General features: G+C 56.7%; 1 protein-coding gene across 1 annotated transcript; it reads left to right on the forward strand.

The window, feature by feature from the left end:
- The first annotated feature begins 5838 nt into the window (after nucleotides 1-5838).
- Nucleotides 5839-19583, forward strand: PRRT1B (proline rich transmembrane protein 1B). Its single transcript, XM_080819909.1, has 4 exons — nucleotides 5839-5918; nucleotides 16362-16828; nucleotides 17651-17800; nucleotides 18899-19583. The coding sequence occupies exons 1-4, from the start codon at nucleotides 5909-5911 to the stop codon at nucleotides 19046-19048; spliced, it is 777 nt and encodes a 258-aa protein (XP_080676035.1). The 5' UTR covers nucleotides 5839-5908; the 3' UTR covers nucleotides 19049-19583.
- The last annotated feature ends 1619 nt before the right edge of the window (nucleotides 19584-21202 follow it).

The following is a 21202-nucleotide window of genomic DNA, read 5'->3' on the forward strand; positions in this document are numbered from 1 at the left end:
AAGGCATCAAGACTCTGTTTGTGGACCGCGCGCTCCTAATGCACTGTGAGCCCCGCATGAATATTTGATGAGGTATAAAAGCCCGGGAGAGGACAGTATCATGCAGACAGGGGCCAGGTCGCTGGGTCACAGGCAGCTTCTCCTGATGGAGGGTGGGGTTAGGAGCCAGGATCCGGGCTGAGAGAGCGCTCAGCCCCGGCTTCTGCTGAGGGACCGCTGGCAGCTCTGTGATTACTCTGTATTTCCTTTCTTCCCACATGGGGCCATGCCATGACTTTTTGTAAAATGAGCATGTAAGTGGAGCTTGGGGTGCTGAAAGGCAAAGGTTCGGTTAGACCACAGAGAAGTTGCAGTAGAGACGTTTATTAGGCACAGGTCTGGCCTTGAGGGGCCACCCAGGGAAGTCAAGGCAGGGTGCCCCAGGCCTTGGGGCCCTTCCTCCCCACTGTCGCATCCTTCCCTTGGGAGGGCTGACTCTTCCCGGCATCCCTCCCCAGCTGGACTGGGCAAGGCCAGGCTAGGTCCTCAGTGGCCCGGGCATTTCTCCTGGGAGGCCCCTGGCAGGTAACCCATGGATTCTGCAGTCTCCTGACTGATGCTTGTCTGGAGAGGAGGCCCTGGCTGGCTTGCTGGGCGGAGCCTCCCCTACGCACGGTAAACATTTGTTGTTGCTGAATGGGGCACAGAGCTGCCCAGCCGTTGGGTTTCTCAGAAGCAATGAGGCAGGACTGATAAAAGTGAACAGTGATAACCCTCTGGGATCCTCTGCTCCTGTCCTCACCATCCCCCAGCCTGGCTCTCCAAAGGCTGCCCTCCTTCCCCACCCCCTTCGCCAGCCCCAATCACCTGCAAAAATGTCTGTTCCTTCCAAGTACGTCTTTAAGCTTTTATGGAATACAGGCTGGCCACTTGAAGAGCTGACCAAGTGTCAATGTTTTGTTTTTGGTTTTTTGTTCTTTGTTCTTTTTTAATGACTTTTTTTTTTTAAAGATTTTATTTATTTGACAGAGAGAGATCACAAATAGGCAGAGAGGCAGGCGGGGCTGGGGCCGGGGGAAGCAGGCTCCCCGGTGAGCAGAGACCCTGATGCAGGGCTCGATCCCAGGACCCTGGGATCATGACCCGAGCCAAAGGCAGAGGCTTTAACCCACTGAGCCACCTTGTTTTGTTTTTTAAAGATTTGTTTATTGGAGAGAGAGAGAGCGCGCGCATGAGCTGAGGGAGAGGGAGAACCCTGAAGCGGACTCCCCGTTGAGCGCAGAGCTCCGTCCCAGGACCCTGAGATCATGACCTGAGCCAAAATCAAGAGCAGCTGCTTAACTGGCTGAGCTACCCAGGAGCCCCCGGTGTCAGTAGTGTTCACTGCCATTTTCCTAATCACAGTCAAGCCACGCTCATTGCAGAGTGTGCATACACACTCAAGTAAAACTAAAATGGCCCATCACCCCTCACCCAGGGAAAGCAGTGGTTTCATATTCCTGTGTTGGCTCTCTGGTCCGATACGGCTACAGCAAGACAGTGGGACGATAAACAAGGTTTTGTTCCGTATCTTAACTAACAGCGAAGCCTCACAACGACCCTAGGCTTATTATCCCATTTTCCTGATGGGGAAATCGAGGAGCAGAGAGATCACGTGGCTGGCCCAAGGCTTCCAGTCAAGATAGCTAAGCTAATGGGAAGTCAACACACCCATGTTCACACTCATGCACCGCCCCCCAACACCAAGAAGTGCATAATCTCTCTGTTCCAAGACAAGAAAGGGAAATACAATACCTAGGTCCTTGACCGAGGAAGCCAAGCTGCCCATGAAGGGGCCAGGAGCAGCCTTGGGGGCGGGAACCAAAGCCGATGGCTTTGCAGACGGCGGGAACCTGAAACGGACTGCCCGCTGGTGAGCCCGAGCCATCGAGGATACCAGTGGCTCCGGGTGGAGCCAGCCCAAGAGGAACCCTGGGCGGGCATCGCCCGTGAGCCACCGACACGGCGCAGAAGCCCCAGCCCCAGCCAGAGAAGCTAACACACCGCGGCCCGCAGCCGGTGACTTCCGTAAGGGTCCGTAGAGACAGATGCGAAACTGTCTTGCCTCCCAGGGCCCATGCCAGGGCAGGCGCAGGGAGGGTGGATCCCGCTGAAGGTGAACTCACAAGTCGACGAAGGCCCCGAGGAAATCTGCCGCGTGTGGAACGGGCAACCGATGTGGCGCAGGGGCCCAGTCACGTCCGAGGAACTCGTGACAACACCCCGATTTGGAAAGAGTTTAAGAAGAGCTCTGCGAAAGTGAAGGGCAGGACGACTAAATGCAGCAGGCAGGCCTGAGCGGGACTCCCCGCCGGGAGCGGACGCCAGGAGCCGGCGTCGTGCCTCCCTGGCAGCCTTTCTCTGGGCCTGAAACTCCTTTCAGATGAAAAGGTTAAGAACCATTTGAAAAGCAAGTGCACGGAATAATGTGGGTAACAGCAGAAAAGATACAGGAAAAAACTGTAGAGTTTGAAAGAACCAGATGGGAAAGGGGAGCACCTGTCTGGCTCAGGCGGTAGGACATGTGACTCTTGCTCTCAGGGTTGTGAGTTCGAGCGCCACATGGGGTGTAGAGATGACTTAAAGATAAAATTTTCCAAAAAAAAAAAAAAAAAGAAGAAGAACCAAATGGAAATGCTCGTTGTGTGAAGACAGAAAAATATTTTCTAGAATGCTCCTCTGAGGGATTTGTCTAAGGTTTTTTTCTTAAAACTTTTAAAAGCAACCTCTATACCCGACATGGGTCTCGAACCCACAACCCGAGATCCAGAGTCACACACTCCACCAGCTGAGCCAGCCAGGCGCCCCTGAGGGTTTTTTCTGGGGGTGATGGGATTTACGCATCCTTGGGAGGGGAACCACAGGTGAGCGAGCATCACACCGGGGCACGGGACGTCCTCAGGTGTCGGTACTGATGCTCATCTTGATCCCCTGGCCACGGGGACGTCTGCTAGGGTTCCCGCTGTAAACTGACCTTCCCTTTGTACTTGGAAAGTATTCTGCGGGAGGTATTTCGAGAAGACCCACGTATTGTTTCTGCTTTGACAACTTTCGCCTGCCAGGCTTAGCATCTGTTGGTGGGTCTTGCCTGTGGCAACGATTACCCTGAGGTTCTAATGGTGATTTTTCTATTTCCTTCATCCCTTCTGCTATTTTTTGGGATTCTGCTGTGAAAAGAGACTGATCTCTTCTCTCTCATGTATTTATTTATTCAGTTATTTATATCAATATGGGCTTATGGATATTTATTTTATTCTTGGGTTATATTATGATGGGATTGGCCATAGGGACCGATTTTATGTTTGCTCCTGTGTCTGTTTTTTTTTTTTTTTTTTTTTAAAGCACTTCATCGTCTTCTATTACTACAGCATTTTCTAGGCTAACCTTACATTTTCCGTGCCTCTGCCCTGGAATCTGGCACTTCCCCAAGTTCCTGGTATCTTTTTTTGGAGACTCGTATTTAGAAACCAAGATTTGGGCGCAAGGTATAGGAAGAACTGTTTTTTTATATTCACAGTGTTTTGTTTTTAATATTTATTTATTTATTTGACAGGCAGAGAGATCACAAGTAGGCAGAGAGGCAGGCAGAGAGAGAGGGAGAAGCAGGCTCCCTGCGGAGCAGAGAGCCTGACGTGGGGCTCGATCCCAGGACCCTGGGATCATGACCTGAGCTGAAGACAGAGGCTTTAACCCACTGAGCCACCCAGGTGCCCCTATGCACCAGTCTTTAAATGCAGCATAAGATCTGCTTTTTTCCATACATAGACTCCTATCTTCCTTCCCATCTTCTGTGCAGTAACTATCACTGTTGTACAGTTTACTCTATTATTTTTTTTTCAAGTAGGTGCCGTGCCCAGCATGAGTTTGAACTCACAACCCTGAGATCAAGACCAAAGCTGAGATCAAGAGCTGGATGCTTAGGGGCACCCGGGTGGCTCAGTGGGTTCAAAGCCTCTGCCTTCGGCTCAGGTTATGATCCCAGGGTCCTGGGATCGAGCCCCACGTCAGGCTCTCTGCTCAGCGGGGAGCCTGCTTCTCCCTCTCTCTCTCTCTCTCTCTCTCTCTGCCTACTCATGATCTCTATCTGTCAAATAAATAAATAAATAAAATCTTAAAAAAAAAAAAAAAAAGAGTCCCAATGCCTAATCAACTGCACCACCCAGGCATCCATACAATTGACTTTTAAATGTGCTAAAAGCAGGGGCACCTGGCTGACTCGGTCAGTAGCACATGTGACTCTTGATCTCAGGACCTTGAGTTCAAGACCCACCCTGGGGATAGAGCTCACTTAAAAAAATGTACTAGAAACGTTTAATACATAGGTTTTTTTTTTGTTTTTGTTTTTTTTTTTCCTTAGTTACCTTTTTGCACAATTAAGACTAAAGTCATTTTTTACTGTACTGAATTTTCCATTGCCATACTTCTTTGTGTAGAGCCGTGTTTCAGTCCGATGTCTTAGTTTTTCTCCCTGAATCAGTTCCCTCAGTTTATTTCTGATGTCAGTTTATTTCTTTTGAGTTCTCAGGGGTGTTTCTGCTTTGTTTAGTGAATAATTCCTTTTTTAGAGCGTCCTGTTCTTGTTTCGTGGAGGTCCTCCCGAATCTCCGAGGGTCCTCAAGAGAGGTTCTAAGTTTTCTTCTCTCTGCGCCGTGTACCCCAGTTTCTTCCCGTGTTGAAGTTGAGCCTCTGTGACCCTACCTGCTGTCTTCAGATCCCCCCGGGGGGCCCTCACCTCTCTGATGAAGTCTAAGAGCTGGGGCTATGCACCAGATGGTTGGAAATTCTGAGCCTGTGGGGGACGTTTCCTAGGCTGAGTATTTTCATGCACGAAACCCTGGTATTTCCTTCCTTCTCTTCTTTCAAGATTTTATTTATTTGTTTGACAGAGAGGGAGACACTCAGCGAGAGAGGGACAAGCAGGCTCCCCGCTGAGCAGGGGCCCGATGCGGGGCTCGATCCCAGGACGCTGGGATCATGACCTGAGCCGAAGGCAGACGCTTCAGGACTGAGCCCCCCAGGCGTCCCCACCCTGGTGTTTCTGTACGTTTTCTCTCGGGCTGGTCGTCCTCCCAGGAGAGGATTCTTCTGTCTCCCGCCGGGACGATGAACACCTGTCCGCTCAGAAGCCACAGCCATTGTGCGGGACTCGGGCCAACGAACTACCTCTTTCAGGGGAGCGTTTTGTCCCTGACCTAGTTTAGAACCACTGCGGGCGCTGCCGGAAAGCAGGACAACCTGGAGGCCCCTTCAGTGTCTTGAAATCCTCTCCAGCGAAGCCCCCTGGTCGCCGCACCCGCACGGCTTCGCTCCGGTCCACATCTGGGTGCAGGACTCAAGCCCCGCCCGCCGGGGCCGCGGCGCGCCACGGCTCACCACCCCCAGGGCTGTGCTCGCCTCCGGGCCTACCAGGCGCTTCCCCTCGGGTCCCCGGGGACCCCCCTTCGGCTCTGGGGAGCTCGGCTAGACATTTAAGACGTCTGGCCGCTCGGTGAGCCGCTCTAGCCTTCCCAGGTGTTTGCGCGCGACCCGCTCCGAGCTCCCCAGCGCACGCGTCCTCCCCAAACTCCGACTGCACGTGAAACTCTTCATTTCTGGGCCCTCCTGCTGCGGGAGGGGGCAAGGCCGGTCCGGCGGCCGCGACCCCTCCAACCCCCCCCTCCCCCGGGCCTCCGGCGCTCGGGGCGGGGGCGGGGCGCCCGCGAGGACCCCGGCCCCTCCCCGCCCCGTCTCCGCGCGCGCGGGGCCACCTGCCGGCGCAGCCGCGGGCCGTCCCGGCGTCAATCATTAACCGGCCGCGCAGCCGCCGCCGGGAAACCCGAGCCCGCGGCGCCAGGCGAGCCCGGCCGGACGGCGGCGGGAGGCGGGGCGCGGGCAGCGGGCGGCGTGCGCCATGGACGCAGGTGAGGGCTCCCGGGGGGTCCCGGCGCCGCGGCGGGGGGCGCACCCGGCCGCTCCCGCGGGGGCCCCAACCTGGCCCTGGGACCCTCCTCCGGAAGCCGGGGCGCCAGGAGGATGCTGGGGAAAGTTCGGGCAACTTAGGCGGTGCCTCCCTCCGGCTCCCGGGGCGCCCCTGCGGGAGGGGTGGGGGAGGGCCGGCAACAGGTGCCCCGCGCCGGGCCGTTTGGGGGGCATTTCCCCCTCTTCTCCCCCACGCCCCGTCCTTCCCCTGGGGACTCTGCCCGCCCCTCCGGCCACCCTGAAGTCCTTAGAGTTAGGGCAGGGGGACCCGGCCGGGGAGGGAGGCGCGGCGGGACGGAACGGGGTGCGGAGACGGAGCAGAGAGATGGGCAGCAGGGGTGGGGCCGAGAGAGGCTCGTTCCGGCAGCTCCGACGGCCCCCCAGACCCCAGCGCGGGCCCGGGCCCTGCCCTCGGGAGCCCCAGGCTGGCGGAGAGGGGCGCGGTGGGGGGGGGCGACGGCGGCGGGCGCGGAGCTCCGGGTGGGGGGTGCGCCCCGCGCCGCCCGCCTCCCGCCCCGCTCTCGGCTGGAATGTCCGCGGGGGAGGCTGGGGTGTGGAGAACCCGAGAACCCGAGGCCGCCAGCAAATTTATTTACTCAGCGACCGTATCTCCGCGCCATCGGGCCAGGTATTTGCCCCGGCGGGGCCCCGGGAAGCTGCGGTTTTTGTTACGATAACTGGGGCGCTGCCGGGCGGGCCTCTGCGGGGGACCGGCCTCCCGAGCGCACCTGCACCTGGCGGGCCCGGGGACGGCCGGCGGCCTCGCTTCGCGCACCTGCGGAATGGGGCAGGTGCACCTGGCCGTGACCTGAGATGCCTAGGAGAGCGCTGGCCAGAGCTTCGCGGGTCTTGTTTCGGAGTGATTGTTACTCTTCTCGTGGCACAGAGGCAGCTGAGGGGTGGGGGGCGTGTCAGGGGCCTCTGGTGGCGCAGCCAGGTCCCTCGCGTGTGCTGGACCCCGTCCGCGGTCATGCGGGTGGACTCTCGGGGGCGCAGGGCCCGCCATCTCATAGATGCTCGGTCACGGTGGCTGCTGTTCGTGGCATTGCCATTAGCGTCTTACCTGCAAAGCTCCATCTGCTCGGCAGCGACCCCCGCCCCCCCCCCCCCCGTGCTTGAACCTGCTGAAATCGTGTTCTTTTCGTAGGGTTCGTGTGCAGAATTGTGTTTCTGAGCCCCCAGCACCAGTCAACAGTGCGTGCCCATCACGGGCGTGCAGGATTGAGTGGCTGGCTGGCTGGGCGCCTCGGTGGGTCACCTATGCAGAAGGCGTTTTGGGGGCTCCCTGTGGCAGGGTGGTGGCTCTGGGCTGAGAGGAAGCCTCCTGTGTAGACAGCAGACGGGACTTAACTCCGTTCCCATGTGTTGTCTCTGTTGTTGTGGACTTGGTTGTTCAAGAGCCCCAGCCCTTGGTGGTGGGGGTGGGGGGCAGTGAGGTTGGGGCCCTGGAATTCTCAAGAGCATCTAAGGAGGCTGCTTGTCCACATCCCTCCCTTCTGCTCAGGCCACTGTCCCTTCTCCCTCTATCCCCCCTGCTTCCTTCCAGCTCTCCTGTGCTCCTTACGGCCCCTTCCCATGCCCCGGTTCCGGCTGGCAGAGGAAACCTCCTCTCTCAGTTATCCGTCGGCTTCTGCCGTGTAAGAAACGAGCCCCAAATGAGCAGCTTCACACAACAAGCATGTCGTGTTTCTCAAGCTGCTGCAAATATTTGTTCTTTTGTTTTTTTAAATCATCATGAGCATTTACGTTTATTTATTCTTTAAGATTTTATTTATTTGAGAGAGAGGATGTGCACAAGCAGGGGAGAGAGGCAGAGGGAGAAGCAGGCTCCCCGATGAGCAGGGAGCCCCATGTAGGGCTTGATCCCAGGACCCCAGGATCATGACCTGAGCCGACGACAGCCGCATAATCGACTGAGCCACCCAGGTGCCCCTTCTACAAATATTTGTGAACAAGTCTGTGTGTGGTCCTTTATTTTATTTCTCTTGGGTAGATACCTGTGAGTTAAGTAGTTGGACCCTATGGTCGGCGTATGCTGAACTTCGAATGCTGCCCGAGGTGGTTGCACAGTCTTCCTTTCCCCAGAGCTGGGGTGTTTCACACGCACCAAAGCTCACCTGGGTCAGGGTTGTCGGTGGTTAATTCCAGCCGTTCTAAGGGGGGGTGTAGTGATACCGCCTGGTTTTAGTTGGCATTTCTAATTTTGATGGCATTTCTGGGGCCTACCGACGCCGAGCATCTTTTATGTGCCTACTGATGATTTCGATATCCTCTTTGGTGAAGTGTTCACACACCTGTCATCCGTTTTCTCCTGCGATGTTTGACCTACTGAATTGTGAGTTTTTTATGCAGTTGCTACAACTGCTTTGCCTGATACGTGTGTTATGAATAGTTTCCTCCCGTTCTGTGACTTGCCTGTGTATGTTCTTAGTGATGGTTTTCTTTTTTAAATATTGGCTCTTCAAAAACAAATCCTAGTGTTCCTAATACACAGTGTTATTAATCTCAGGTGCACAATATAGTGATTCAACAATTTCATAACTAGTGCTCATCGGGGTAAGTGTCCTCTTAATCCCCATCCCCCGTTTCACCCATACCCCCTCCCCACCGCCGCTAACCATCTGTTTGTTCTCTATAGTTAACTCTGTTGTTTGGTTTGTCTTCCTCTTTTTCCCCTTTGTTCATTTCTTTTGTTTCTCAAATTCCACGTTTCCGTGAAATCGTAGGGTATTTGTTTTTCTCTGACATGTTTCGTTTAGCATTATGTTCTCTGGGCTCTACCCATGTCATTGATCATGGCACGATTTCATTTTTTTTTTAAGATTTTACATATTTATTTATTTTTAAAAGATTTTATTGATTTATTTGACAGAGTGACACAGTGAGAGACGGAACACAAGCAGGGGGAGTGGGAGCGGCGGAGGGAGAAGCAGGCTTCCCGCCGAGCAGGGAGCCCAATCCCAGGACCCTGGGATCATGACCTGAGCCGAAGGCAGAGGCTTAAGGACTGAGCCACCCAGGCGCCCCTCTTTTATTTTTTAAAAAGATTTTACTCATTTGACAGACTATGAGAGCCCATGCGTAGGAGCAGGGGCACCGGCAGGGAGAGGGAGAAGCAGGAGCCTGATGTGGGGCTCGCTCCGAGGGTCCTGGGATCATGATGGAAGATGAAGGCAGATGCTTACTCAACTGAACCCAGACGCCCTGACTTCGTTAATTTTTCTATTGTCTGTTTTCTATTTCATTAATTTTTGTAAAAATACTTTATTTTTTTAAGTAATCTCTCTACCCAGCATGAGGCTCGAACTCATGACCCCGAGATCAGGAGTCACACATTCCTCAGACTGAGCCAGCCAGGTGCCCCTATTTTATTGATTTTTGTTCTTTATTATTTTCATCCTTTTATCTACATTGTGTTTACTTTGCTCTTCCTTTTCTAGCAAGATCCCCGGGTGGACTCTTATGTCCTTGATTTGAGATCTTCCTTCTTTTCTTTCTTTTTTTTTTTTTTTAAGATTTTATTTATTTATTTGACAGACAGAGATCACAAGTAGGCAGAGAGGCAGACAGAGAGAGAGGAGGAAGCAGGCTTTCTGCAGAGTAGAGAGCCTGATGCGGTGGCTCGATCCCAGGACCCTGAGACCATGACCCGAGCCGAAGGCAGACGCTTTAGCCCACTGAGCCACCCAGGCGGCCTTTCCTTCTTTTCTAATGTAATCATTTAAAGCTCTGTGTTTCCCTCTATAAACGGCTTTAGCTGCATCTCCCACATTTCGATGTGTTGTTTTTTCATTGTCATTCAGTTCAAGATGTTTTCTGATTTACTGGATGATTTTCTTTTTGATCATAAATTCTTTAGAAGTGTGTCGTTTAATTTTCAGGTATTTGATTCTACAGAGATCGTTGTTCTTGGTTTCTAACTTACTTCTGTTGTGGTTGGTCAGAGAGGACAGTCTGGATTATTTTAATCCCTGTAACTCTGAGACTTGTTCTGTGGCCTGGCATGTGGTCCTTGGTGACTGTACCTTGTGTGCTTGAGAAGAGTTGTTGGACGTAGAATTCTGTAAACATCAGTTGGGTCAAGATGGTTTATAACATTGCTCAGATCAATTATGTCCTAACTGATGGCTTGTCTAGTTATTGTATCAATTGCTATAGAAAGAGTATTAGAGTCTTTCATTACTGTGGTATATTTTGTGTGTTTATTTCTGTGAATTTTCGTTTCATGTATATTGAATATTGAAGCTCTGTGATTAGGCACACGTACATTTATAACTGTTATGCCTTCCTGGTGATTTGTCCCTTTTATCATTATGAAGGGTTCTTCTTTATTACTGATCATGCTCTGTCTTGAAGACTATTTTATCTGATATTGAAATCCACTTTAACCTTTTTTGCTTTCTATTTCTGTGGCGTATCTTTCCCACCCATATACTTTCAATCTTTCTGTATCTTTTTGTTTAAAATGTGCTTGGGGGGGACACTCGGGTGGCTCAGTGGGTTAAAGCCTCTGCCTTCACCTCAGGTCATGATCTCAGGGTCCTGGGATTGAGCCCCACATCGGGCTCTCTGCTCAGTGGGGAGCCTGCTTCCCCTTCTCTCTCTGCCTGCCTCTCTGCCTACTTGTGATTTCTCTCTGTCAAATTAAATAAAATCTTAAAAAAAAAAAAAGTGTGCTTAGGGGCACCTGGGTGGCTCAGTGAGTAGGGCATTTGCCTTCAGTTCAGGTCATGATCCCGGCATCCTGGGATCGAGTCCCGCATCAGGACCCTTGCTCAGCAGGGGGCCTGCTTCTCCGTCTGCCTTTTCCTGCCACTCTGGGTGCCTGTGCACTCGCACTCTCTCTCTCTGACAAATAAATAAATAAAATCTTTTTTTTAAGATTTAATTTATTTGACAGAGCAAGAGCGTGTGTGTGCAGGAGCGGGGGAGCGGCAGGCAGAGGAAACAGGCTCCCTGGGAGACCAATGCGGGGCTCAATCCCCTGACTCTGGGATCATGACCTGAGCTGAAGACAGACACGTAACTGACTGAGCCACCCAGGTGCCCCGGCCCGTGATTTTTCTCTTCTGTGGCATCCTCGTCTGGTTTTGCTCTCAGGGGGACGCTGGCCTCGTCAACGGAGTGTGGACGTGTCCCCGCTGCTTCATTTGTGGACGTGTTGGAGGAGGACGGCTGTTCGGTAGAATTCATCAGTGAGGCCACATGCTTCTGAACTTCAGTTTGTTGGGAGACGCTTGATGGACGGACTCCGTCTCCTCCACTCACTGGTCTGTTCGGTTTTGTTGTATTTTCACAATTCTGTCTTGTATGTTTCTAGGACTTTGTTGATCTCTTCTGGGTTGCCTGGTCATTGTTACATAATTGTTCATAGTCTCTTTACGATTCTTTGTATTTCTGTGGTCTCTGTTGAAACATCTTGTGTTTTTGTTTCTTTTTCCCTTTGTGACAAATCTGTAGGTTTGTCAATTATATCTTTTCAGAGAACTAGCGCTTAGTTTCATTGATTTCTTTTCTGTATTTAGTCTCTATTTGTGCTCTCAACTTTGTTATATCCTTCCTTCTCCTAACTTTGGGCAGCATTTCCCCTTGACTTCTTGAGGTGTAAAGTCAGGTTGTTGATTTGAGACTTTTTCTTGTTCTTCGGTCAAGCATGGATTACTATGAACTTCCCTCCTAGAGCTGCTTTGGCTGCGTCCCGTACGTTTGGGATGTTGTATTTCCATATTCATTTGTCATGAGGTGTTTTGCTTTTTAATTTGCCTTTTGATTCCATCTTTGACTCTGTGGCTGGTCAGCAGCAACGTGTTGATTCTCCGCATACCTGTGATTTTTCCAGTTTTCTTCCTGTAATTGCTTTTTAGGTTTTTTTTGTTTTGTTTTGTTTTAAGATTTTATTTGTTTGACAGAGGGAGAGAGACAGCGAGAGAGGGAACACAAGCCAGGGGAGGGGGGGAGTGGGAAAGGGAGAAGCAGGCTTCCCGCTGAGCAGGGAGCCCGATGTGGAGCTCGATCCCAGGACCCTGGCATCATGACCTGAGCCAAGGACAGATGCTTAACAACGGAGCCACCCAGGCCCCCCTGCTTTCTAGGTTTTTCTTTTGTTTTGTTTTTGCCACTGTGGCTTGAGAAGATCTTTGGGAAGGTTTCAGTCTTGCTTGTGGCCTAACGTGTGTTCTGTACTCGTGATGTTCTTGTGCTCTGGAACAGTGTGTATTACCTAGGGCTTGGGTGAGATGTCCTGTGTAGTTCTAGGTCTATCTGGTCTGGCATGTTTAAGGCTGGTGTTTCCTTACTGATTTTCCTGTCTGGACGATCTGTCCATTGATGTATGTGGGCACTGAAGTTCATGATATTACAATGTTGCTGTCTGTTTCTTCCTTTTGGTCTGTTAATATTTGCTTGTATACTGGGTACTGCTGTGCTGGCGGCAAACACGGTATAATTGCTGTATCCTCCTGTTGGACCTCTGTATCCTTACGTAATACCCTTATCTCTTATTACAGTTTTTGTTTGTTCAACTTATTCATTTAGTTAGTTATATAGAGAGAGCAAGAGCTAGTGGGCACATGCATGCATGGGTAGAGGAGAGGCAGAGGGAGAGGGAGAGAATCTTCAGCAGACTCCATGCCGAGTGCGCGGGCTCAGTCTCATGACCCTGAGATTGAGACCTGAGCCAAAACAGAGTCGGACGCTTAACCGACTGAGCCACCCAAGCACCCCACAGTCTTTGTTTTAAAGTTTACTTTGATAGAAACACAGCTACGCTAGCTTTTTTTTGGTTTGCATTTGCACGGAATACCTTTCTCCACCCCTTCAATTAAGGTGTGTGTGTCCTTCCATCTGAGGTGAGTCTCTTGTGGGCAGCATACAAGTGGGTCTTTTTTTTTTCTTTTTTTTTCCCAGACACTCAGTGTCTTTTGACTGGAGAATTTATGCCATTGACATTTAATTACTTTTTTAAGATTTTTATTTATTTATTTGAGAGTGAGAGAGAACCAGCAAGAGGAGGGGCAGAGGGAGAGGCAGGCTCCCCGACCCAGCAGTTATTTTTTTTTTTAAACTTTTTTTTTTTAATTGATAGAGAGCGAGAGAGTGTGCGAGAGCACATGGGAGGTGTGGGTCAGAGGGAGATGTGGACTCCCTGCTGAGCCCCCCAGGCTTTGTAGGGGACATTGACATTTAATTAATTGATAGGTGTATACTTCTGACCTGGTTTGGTGGTCATTTGGTGGTCCTTTATGCCGGTCTGGGTCTGTGCCCTACAAATGCAGCTCAGGGCTAAGTCCCACGACCCGTGTGGATCCGGTCTCGGGTGACTAATCATCCTGGTTTGTTTGAGACTAAGGGTTTTCACAGGATGTGCGATTTTTGGTAGTGAGTCTGGGAAAGTCTTGGGGAAACTGAGACCCACTGGTCGCCCCAGTTCACATACACAAGCAGGGGCGCCCCCTCTGCTGCCCCTCCCTTTCCAGGCGTTGGTCTGTCTGCTCCTCGGCGGCTTCTCCGGTGTGATCCGAAGCCGCCCCCTTGCTCTGGAAGGCGGGAGAGACTGCAGGGAGGGGGCCCCGATGGGCAGGTGGTGGGGTTCGTGAGCAAAGGGGACACACAGAAAAGGCTCCTCATGGGGGCCACAGGGTTGGCGGGTCACCCCCGCCAAATCTTACGAGTCTGTAGAGCGGTGTTAACTGGGCTCAGTCACAGATACTGTCCGGGTGGTCTCAGCACTGGGGCTGTGGGCTGTGACCTGGGGGCGGTCCGTGGGGCCGCGGGGTTGGGGAAGCGAGTGGGGACCCACGTTCCCGGGACAGGAGGGGGGTGAGGAGCCTCCGAATGCTGGGGCCCAGCTACGGGGTTATTTGCGCTCACGCCCCCTCGATGGGCTCCCCCAACCCAAGAATTTCCTCGCTCTTCCCACTCTGCGGGGCCCTTTCTGGCTTCCTCCGGTCCGGACGTGACGGGGTTTCTGGAGCGGCTTCAGTCCCCTGTCCTGCCCCATCATGTCGCTCGGGGTGGCCCCCGGAGCTGGAGGGAAATGAGAGGAAGTCTGTGGGAACCCACACCTTTGACGGTCGCTTTTCTGTTTCAACTCCACCGTCTGTCTACTTTGGGTCACTTTTCAGTGTTTTCAGTTAGTTTCCTTTTATATTTTATTTATTTGTCAGAGAGCGCGCGCGAGCAAGAGAGCATGAGCCGGGGGAGGGGCAGAGGGAGAGCCAGGCTCCCCACCGAGCAGGGAGCCCCACACGGGGCTCGATCCCAGGACCCCGGGATCCTGACCCGAGCTGAGGGCAACCGCTTCACCGGCCGAGCCCCCTGGGCGCCCCGTCTTCACCCCTGTTCCGTGCACAGTTCAGGGGCACCGAGCACGTTCACACTGCCGTGTGGCCGCGGCCGCCGTCCGGCCGTTCTCTGAATGCGTCCATCCTCCCGCCCGAGATCCGCCTCCATTACACGCCTCGCCCTTGCTCTCCGGCCCTTGGTAACCTGGGGGGAGAGGTTTTTGAAGCCTCTGCTTGGAAGTTGTTTTAAAAAATATTTTATCTACTTACTTGAGAGAGAGCGAGTGTGAGTTTGAGCGAGTGGGGGGAGGAGCAGAGGAGAGGGACGAGCAGGCTCCGGGCTGAGCATGGAACCCCATGCGGGGCGTGGCTCGATCCCATGATGCTGAGATCATGACCTGAGCCGAAATCCAGAGTCGGACACTTTACCGTCTGAGCCCCCCAGGCGCCACCTTCATCCGTGTTCTGTTGGCCAAAGCGTGTCACATGCCCCATCCACATTCAAGGGGCACAGGGCTAGGGTGTCGCCATAGGTGACAGTGTGGAGCATAGCCACCCCCCACCCCGCAGGTGTTGGAGTGACCCCCTGGCTGTTGGGAGTGGGAGGCTGGGGGGTTTGCTGGGGTTCAGCACTCTTTGCTCTTGGGGACCCCTTCTGTTGAGGATCCCTGGCCTCGGACTCTGCCGACCAGTTCCGGTGGGGGGTGGTGTTGGGGGGGCTCTGGGAGGGGAGAAGGAGGCCAGGGATGGGAGGGGCTGTCTCAGCAAGGCTCCTCCCACCGCTCCAGAGCGGTTGCCGCTATAGCTGTTCACTTCTCTCTCTGCCTCTTATAACCTGTACCAGCATTTGGCAAGTAAACGTCCAAAGCCAGGCCCTGGGCCGCCCACCCGGGTCTCGCTTGCGGGGATACTGATACGCAGAGGTACTCAGCGGGTCAGGGTGCCCTTCAGGACTTGTAGAACCCGCTTGGGTATCTCCGGAGAGACACCCTGGGCAAGAAAAGTCTGTTACTTTCCCAGCACAAACGGGTTTATTCAGGAGGAGCAGAGAATTGCAATTTGGGACATGCAAGCTGCGGCAAAACCACAGGCAAGTCCAACAACGAAAGGAGGGGAGCGTGGCTTTATGGAGAGGACGTTGGGAGGGGCTGCCTGGACCGAAGTCCCCTGGAGGAGCAGGACTTCAGGGAGAGGGCGGTTCCTCGCTGGCTGAGCTGCTGGGGTGGCGGATTTCTCGTTGGAGAAGCAGCGTCCGTCCTTCCCTGTTGGGTCTGTAGTCATGATTCCCTCCTGGGCTGGTGCCTCTGCTGGGGTCTCTAAGTGATGGTTTTTCCTGGAATTGACGCTGGGGGGACACTTCTCCCATCTGGCCTCCTGCCTCCTTGTTAGTGAGCTTTCCCTGTATGGGCTTCCCGGGGAGCTGAGAGCGCGGATGCCGAAGGCCAGGGTCAGGGCTGGAGGGCGCCTGGGGGCCTCTGAGCTTTCGCCACCGCCCCCCCCCCCGCTGCTCGTGGGCTTTTCCCCACCTGCTCCTCTGCTCTCGGCCCCTTCTCCACCCCCGTTCAGGCTTCTGTTTCCTCTGTGCCTCAGCCGGCATGTGGCCTGTAGTGACCTCCTGGCTCTTTGAGGTCCGCCCATGGGCCCGGGTCCGCTACCCCGGCAGCCCGCTGTCTTCCCTCGCTCTCAAGCCAGGGATCGCTTTGGCTCAGCTCTTCTCAGAGCAGCTCTCAGGGGCCGCCCTGGACGGATCCTTGCCTGGTCCAGTCTGCCAGCAACAGGGCCGCGGGCGCAGGACCAGTGCCCAGCAGCAGCCGGCAGGGGCAAGGCCTGTGTTCCAGCCCAGCCTGGTGATGCGCTGGCCGAGTGACACCAGCAAGCCCCTTGCCCTCTTGTCCCACACTTGCGCTCCGGGTAGACTGTTCCACAGCCCGCTGCGGGGACAGGCCTGAGTGTGGGATGCGGGCGGGGCGGGGGGGAGATGGGCAGCGCCAATGGAACTTTCTCCCTGGAGGGGCTGTGATTTGCAGCAGGAAGGCGGGAGGACTCCCACCTGGCTCGGTGGCGTGGCGCTTGGGGCTCACAGCACCTGGGGTTTCTTTCCAGGAGCCGATGCAAAAGGGGGCGGTGGCCCCGCAGCCTCTGAGGACCCCCGGAGCCCTGCGCTCCCGCAGCTCCCGCGCCGCCCGCAGCTCCTGGATGAGGACGGAGGGCCCAGCAAGGAGGTGGCCGTGGATGGGGGCAACTCCCTGGCCGTGGAGGAACCCACGGCCGATGCCCAGTCCGAGGCTGAGGCCGTGGCCGTGTCCCCTGCCCAGGCTGAGGCTGCGGGCGAGGCCCAGCAGGGGCCCAAGGTGGCAGCCGGCGGGGTGCCCAACATCGGCTTTGTGGGCGAGCCCCCGCCCTACGCGCCACCGGACCCCAAGGCCGTGCACCTGCTGTACCCGCCCTTCCCACAGGGGCCGGTCCTCTTCCAGCCCGGGCCCTCGCCCCAGGCCCTGTACCCACCGCCGTCGGCCGCACCCCCGTACCCCACGCCCGCCGCGCCGCCGCTGTTTGCACCCTTCCCGGTGGTGAGTGGGCCCGGCCCCCCGCCTGCCTCCCCACCCTGGGACCCCTGCACCAGGCCCACTTATTTCACATGCAGCCCTCCCTCACCCAGGGATCCCTTGTACACATGCGCTTACTTCCCAGGAAGACCCCCTTGCCGCCCCCCACTCACCGCAGCCTCCCTCTCCAGGGGGGAGCTTGGGAGATGGAGAGACGGAAAGTCACTGTCAGCGACCCCCCCCCCCCCGCGGATGCGGGACTGCAAAGGACTCCGCAGCCTGGGGGGGTGGGCGCTGGGCGGGCCTGGAAGGCTTCCCAGAGGTGGGGGCGTTGGAGCTGAGTTCTGAGGGCTGAAGAGCTTTCAGGCAGGGGGAGGAGAAGGAGGGGCTCTCTGGGCACAGGCCTGGGGGGTGGCCAGGCCCCACCTGTTCTGGGGATGATGGGGGTCAGCTCAGCTTAGTGAGGAGACAGGGTAGGAGGGTGGGGTCCCTAGTGCAGGCCCCAGGGCCTTTGGGTGGCGGGTGACTCAATTAGGCTTTTAGAAACACTGAGGGACCCCACGGTGCCTGTGGGGGAGAGCTTAGAGGACCCCGTGGCAGGAACCCAGTCAGGGCGGGGAGAGACAGAGATGGACCCCCTGGACCGCGCAGGCTGCGGAGGGCAGAAGCGACGGGGACTCCTGGGGGCTGGTGACCGGCGGGGCTGTGGACCGAGAAGGCAGAGGGGGGCCCCGGCCCGGCCCGGCCCCTGCGTGACCTGCAGCTTCACTGGGTGGGAGTGGGGGGTGGGCGGTGTCCCCGGATGACTGTCACCTCACCGAGGGGTCGTGGCTTCCGTCCCCGCAGTACAACGGCCCCGTGGCCGGCATGCCAGCCCCTGCCGCCGCCGCCGCCGAGCACAGGCCGCTGCCCAAGGACCACATGATGGAGTCGGTGCTGGTGACGCTCTTCTGCTGCCTGCTCACCGGGCTCATCGCCATCGTGTACTCGCACGAGGTAGGCGGGGGTGGGCAGGCTGGGGCCGCGCTCCCTGCCCGCTGCCGGCAGGCCCGGGGCGGGGGACACACAGCCGCCGGCCCGGCCGCCGGGCATCGCAGGAGGGAGGCCGGACTGGGGGGTCCTCGTCCCTCCCGTCTCCGCGCCACAGCCCTGGAGAGCCGCTCTAGAAAATGCGGCTAAACCAGTTTGTAACGAAGGTGTGAATGACCGAGAAGGCCCGGGACCTGCCTCAGTCGGGGCTTGTGTTTCGCGGGCTGGAGGCCGCCGTCCGCCCGGTTCTGCCCGCCGCCCCCTTGCCGTCTCCTCGTCCGCCCCCCCGCCCAGCCGCCCGCTGGCTACCTCCCTGGTCTCCGCTCGTCCCTCTGTCACCCACTCACTCCTCCATCATCTATGAGCTCAGCCGCTGTCCCTGTCTGTCCACCACCATCTGTCCGTCCGTCTGTACATCCGTCTGTCCGTCCATCCCTTGCATAGCTTCCTTCCGTCCGTCTGTCCACCCCCTGCATAGCTTCCTTCCGTCCGTCTGTCCACCCCCTGCATAGCTTCCTTCCGTCCGTCTGTCCACCCCCTGCATAGCTTCCGTCCGTCCGTCTGTCCACCCCCTGCATAACTTCCTTCCTTCGTCCTGACGTTCCTGACCGGGCTTGGGGTTGGTCCCAGGAAAGCGAGTAGGCGAGCCCCTGGGGGCTTCTGCGTGAGGCAGAGCTGGCCGGTCAGGCTCCCCTCGTCCTGGAGCTGGGGGGGTGGGGGGAGGGCGGCTCTCGGGACTGCTTGGAGGGGACTCTGGAGGCCACCACCCAGCTGCCCGTGAGCTCTGCCTCCCCCACTAGCCGCGTGGCCCCGGCTGAGCCTTTGCTTCCTCCGCTGCAGAGCGGGGGCAACGGTGCCCCAGGCTGGGGTCGGTGTGAGGGTGGCCCAGGCTGTGGCTCGGGGGCTGGGCCCGTGGCAGGGGCCCAGGGGCGGGTGGCCGCGGCCTCCGTGGCCGCGTCACGCGTGGTGGCCCGGGCAGGTCGCAGGCATCTCGGGGCCGGTACCGCGGGCCGGGCGTGGGGAGCGCGGGGCTCCGTGTCCACGCCCGCGTCCGTCTCGTTGCAGACCCGCGCGGCCCTGAGCAGGGGGGACCTGGCGCAGGCGGAGGAGGCGTCCCGCAAGGCCCGCTCGCTCGTGCTCTTCAGCCTGCTCTTCGGGGTGTTCGTGTCCGCCAGCTGGGTCATCTACGTGCTGGTGGCGCTCTACCTGCCCTGAGGGCCGCCGGGACGCACAGGGACACCCAAGCTGCACTGACTCTTTCTGTGGACTCAGCCCTGCCGGTGGCCCCCTGTCACCTACAGAGGGGCCCCGGGGGCAGGAAGAGCTGGGGTGTGGCGCCCTTGGCACAGCAGCGGCGGGGCCTCACCCCTCCCGATGGTCTCCGGCCTCTGTGCTTCCTCCCGAGGTCTTTCGGGGGCTGTGCTGGCTGAGCCCCCAGGGCCCTTGCCTTCCCCTCACAGCTGGGAGACCACCAGAGGGACCAGAGCTCTCCTTGTCTTCCGAGCCATCTGGAAGGACACTGCCGACTCCGGCCCCAGCCACCTGCAGCCCGGCCTGGGGACCGAAGGCAGAGCCGCTGGTGTTTCTTCTTCCCCGTGGAGGAGCCGAGTGGCGTCCCCGCTCCTCGGTAGCTCCCGGCGGATGGTTCTGAGCCCCTGCCCCGACCCGGGAGCCCTGCGTTCTCATGCCGACTCCATGTGCAGGAACCGGGGCCCCTGTGTCTGGTCAATAAACAAGAACCAGCCCCGGGCCGAGCTTCGCGTGCTGCTTCCGGGCTCCCGTGCGGGGCGAGCAGCGGCGTCTGTGCCCCGCCGGGCTCTGGGGCTGTCCTGGCCGCCGTCACTGAGACACTGTCTGGGGAAGACAGCTCTGGCCGGGGTGTGTTGGTTGCTCACGTGTGTGGCCCCTCTGCGATGTGGCCCATTTCTCATGGGGCTGCTTTACCAGAAACTTCTTTCTCCCCTCCGTCCTGCCTCCTGCTTACTCTCTCCGTCTGCAGTCTTCCGGTCGGCCGCACTCCCACTCCTTCGGTCCCTGACTTTATCGCCCACCCATGGAGGCTCCACTGGAGGTCCCTGTGTGGCGAGGGCCACCCTGACCGGGGAGCACTCGGGTCGCCCTAGAGGCTGCTGGGTGGCCTGTAGCGGTGCGCGTGGGAGTCTCTGCATCGTGCCGGGTACCCCCGGTCAGCTGTGGGCCTGAGAATGGCCTTCCGCGTTAGCAAGACCCAGAACCATCTGCAGAGGAAGGGGGCTTGGGGAGTGGGGCGCGGAGGCCTCCTGCAGCTTCCCGGCCCCTGACCTTCCCACTTGTCCAGACCCCAGTCCCAGTCCTTGCCTTCAGAGAGTCTCTTCTCTTTTTTTTCCCTTTCCTTTCTTCTCTTCTCCTCCCTCCCTTCCTCCCTTCCTTTTTTCCTTTTTAAAGATTTTATTTATTTATTTGACAGAGATCACAAGCAGGCAGAGAGGTAGGCAGAGAGAGAGGGAAGCAGGCTCCCCGCTGAGCAGGGAGCCTGACTTGGGGCTCGATTCCAGGACCCTGGGATCATGACCTGAGCCGAAGGCAGAGGCTTAACCCGCTGAGCCACCCAGGCGCCCCCTTTTTTCCTTTTCTTTTCCTTTTTATAAATTTTATTTATTTATTTGACACAGAGCACAAGCAGGCAGAGTAGCAGGGAGTGAGAGAAGCAGGCTCCCTGTCAAGCAAGGAGCCCAATGTGGGGCTCGATCCCAGGACCCCCAGATCACGACCCGAGCCAAAGGCAGACGCTAACCAATGAGCCACCCAGGCGCCTGAGTTTCTGGTTTCTTGAGGAAATTGGGATTTCCCCATCTGTAGAATGGGGTGGCGGCGGTACACGCTGTCCCTGGAATGGTGGGCAGGCTCGTGGAGACCCCATGGGTGTTCAGCACAGAGCCTGGACCGGCTGCGTACGGACGGTGGGGTCTTTTGTAGGGTCTCCCACAGCCAAAGGTTTTGAGAGAGCAGGGAGCAGGCCCTCACCATGGGCTTAAGCACAGCCCAGAGCTTCCCAGCCGGCAGAGAGGAAAAGCCATTCATGGTGTTTTCCTGGGAAGGTGTCCAGATTCTCAAAGGGGTCTGTGACTCAAGATAAAAACCCATCTGCACTGCGAGGAGGAAGTCCCCCCCCCCACCCCACTGAGCTATACAAGAAAGACCGATCGAGTGAAATCAGCTGTGCACTCACTGTGCGCTGCTCACAGCCTGCAGCTGCCCCGGGAGCTACTGTAATCAGGACCGCATGGGGAGCCTGGGGGGCTCAGCTTGTTAATCCTCTGCCTTTGGCTCAGGTCATGATCCTGGGGTCCTGGGATCGAGCCCCAAGTCAGGCTCCCTGCACAGTGGGGA

This window comes from Martes martes (genome assembly GCF_963455335.1).
Source record: "Martes martes genome assembly, chromosome: 12".
In the NCBI taxonomy this organism is placed as follows: Eukaryota; Metazoa; Chordata; class Mammalia; order Carnivora; family Mustelidae; genus Martes; species Martes martes.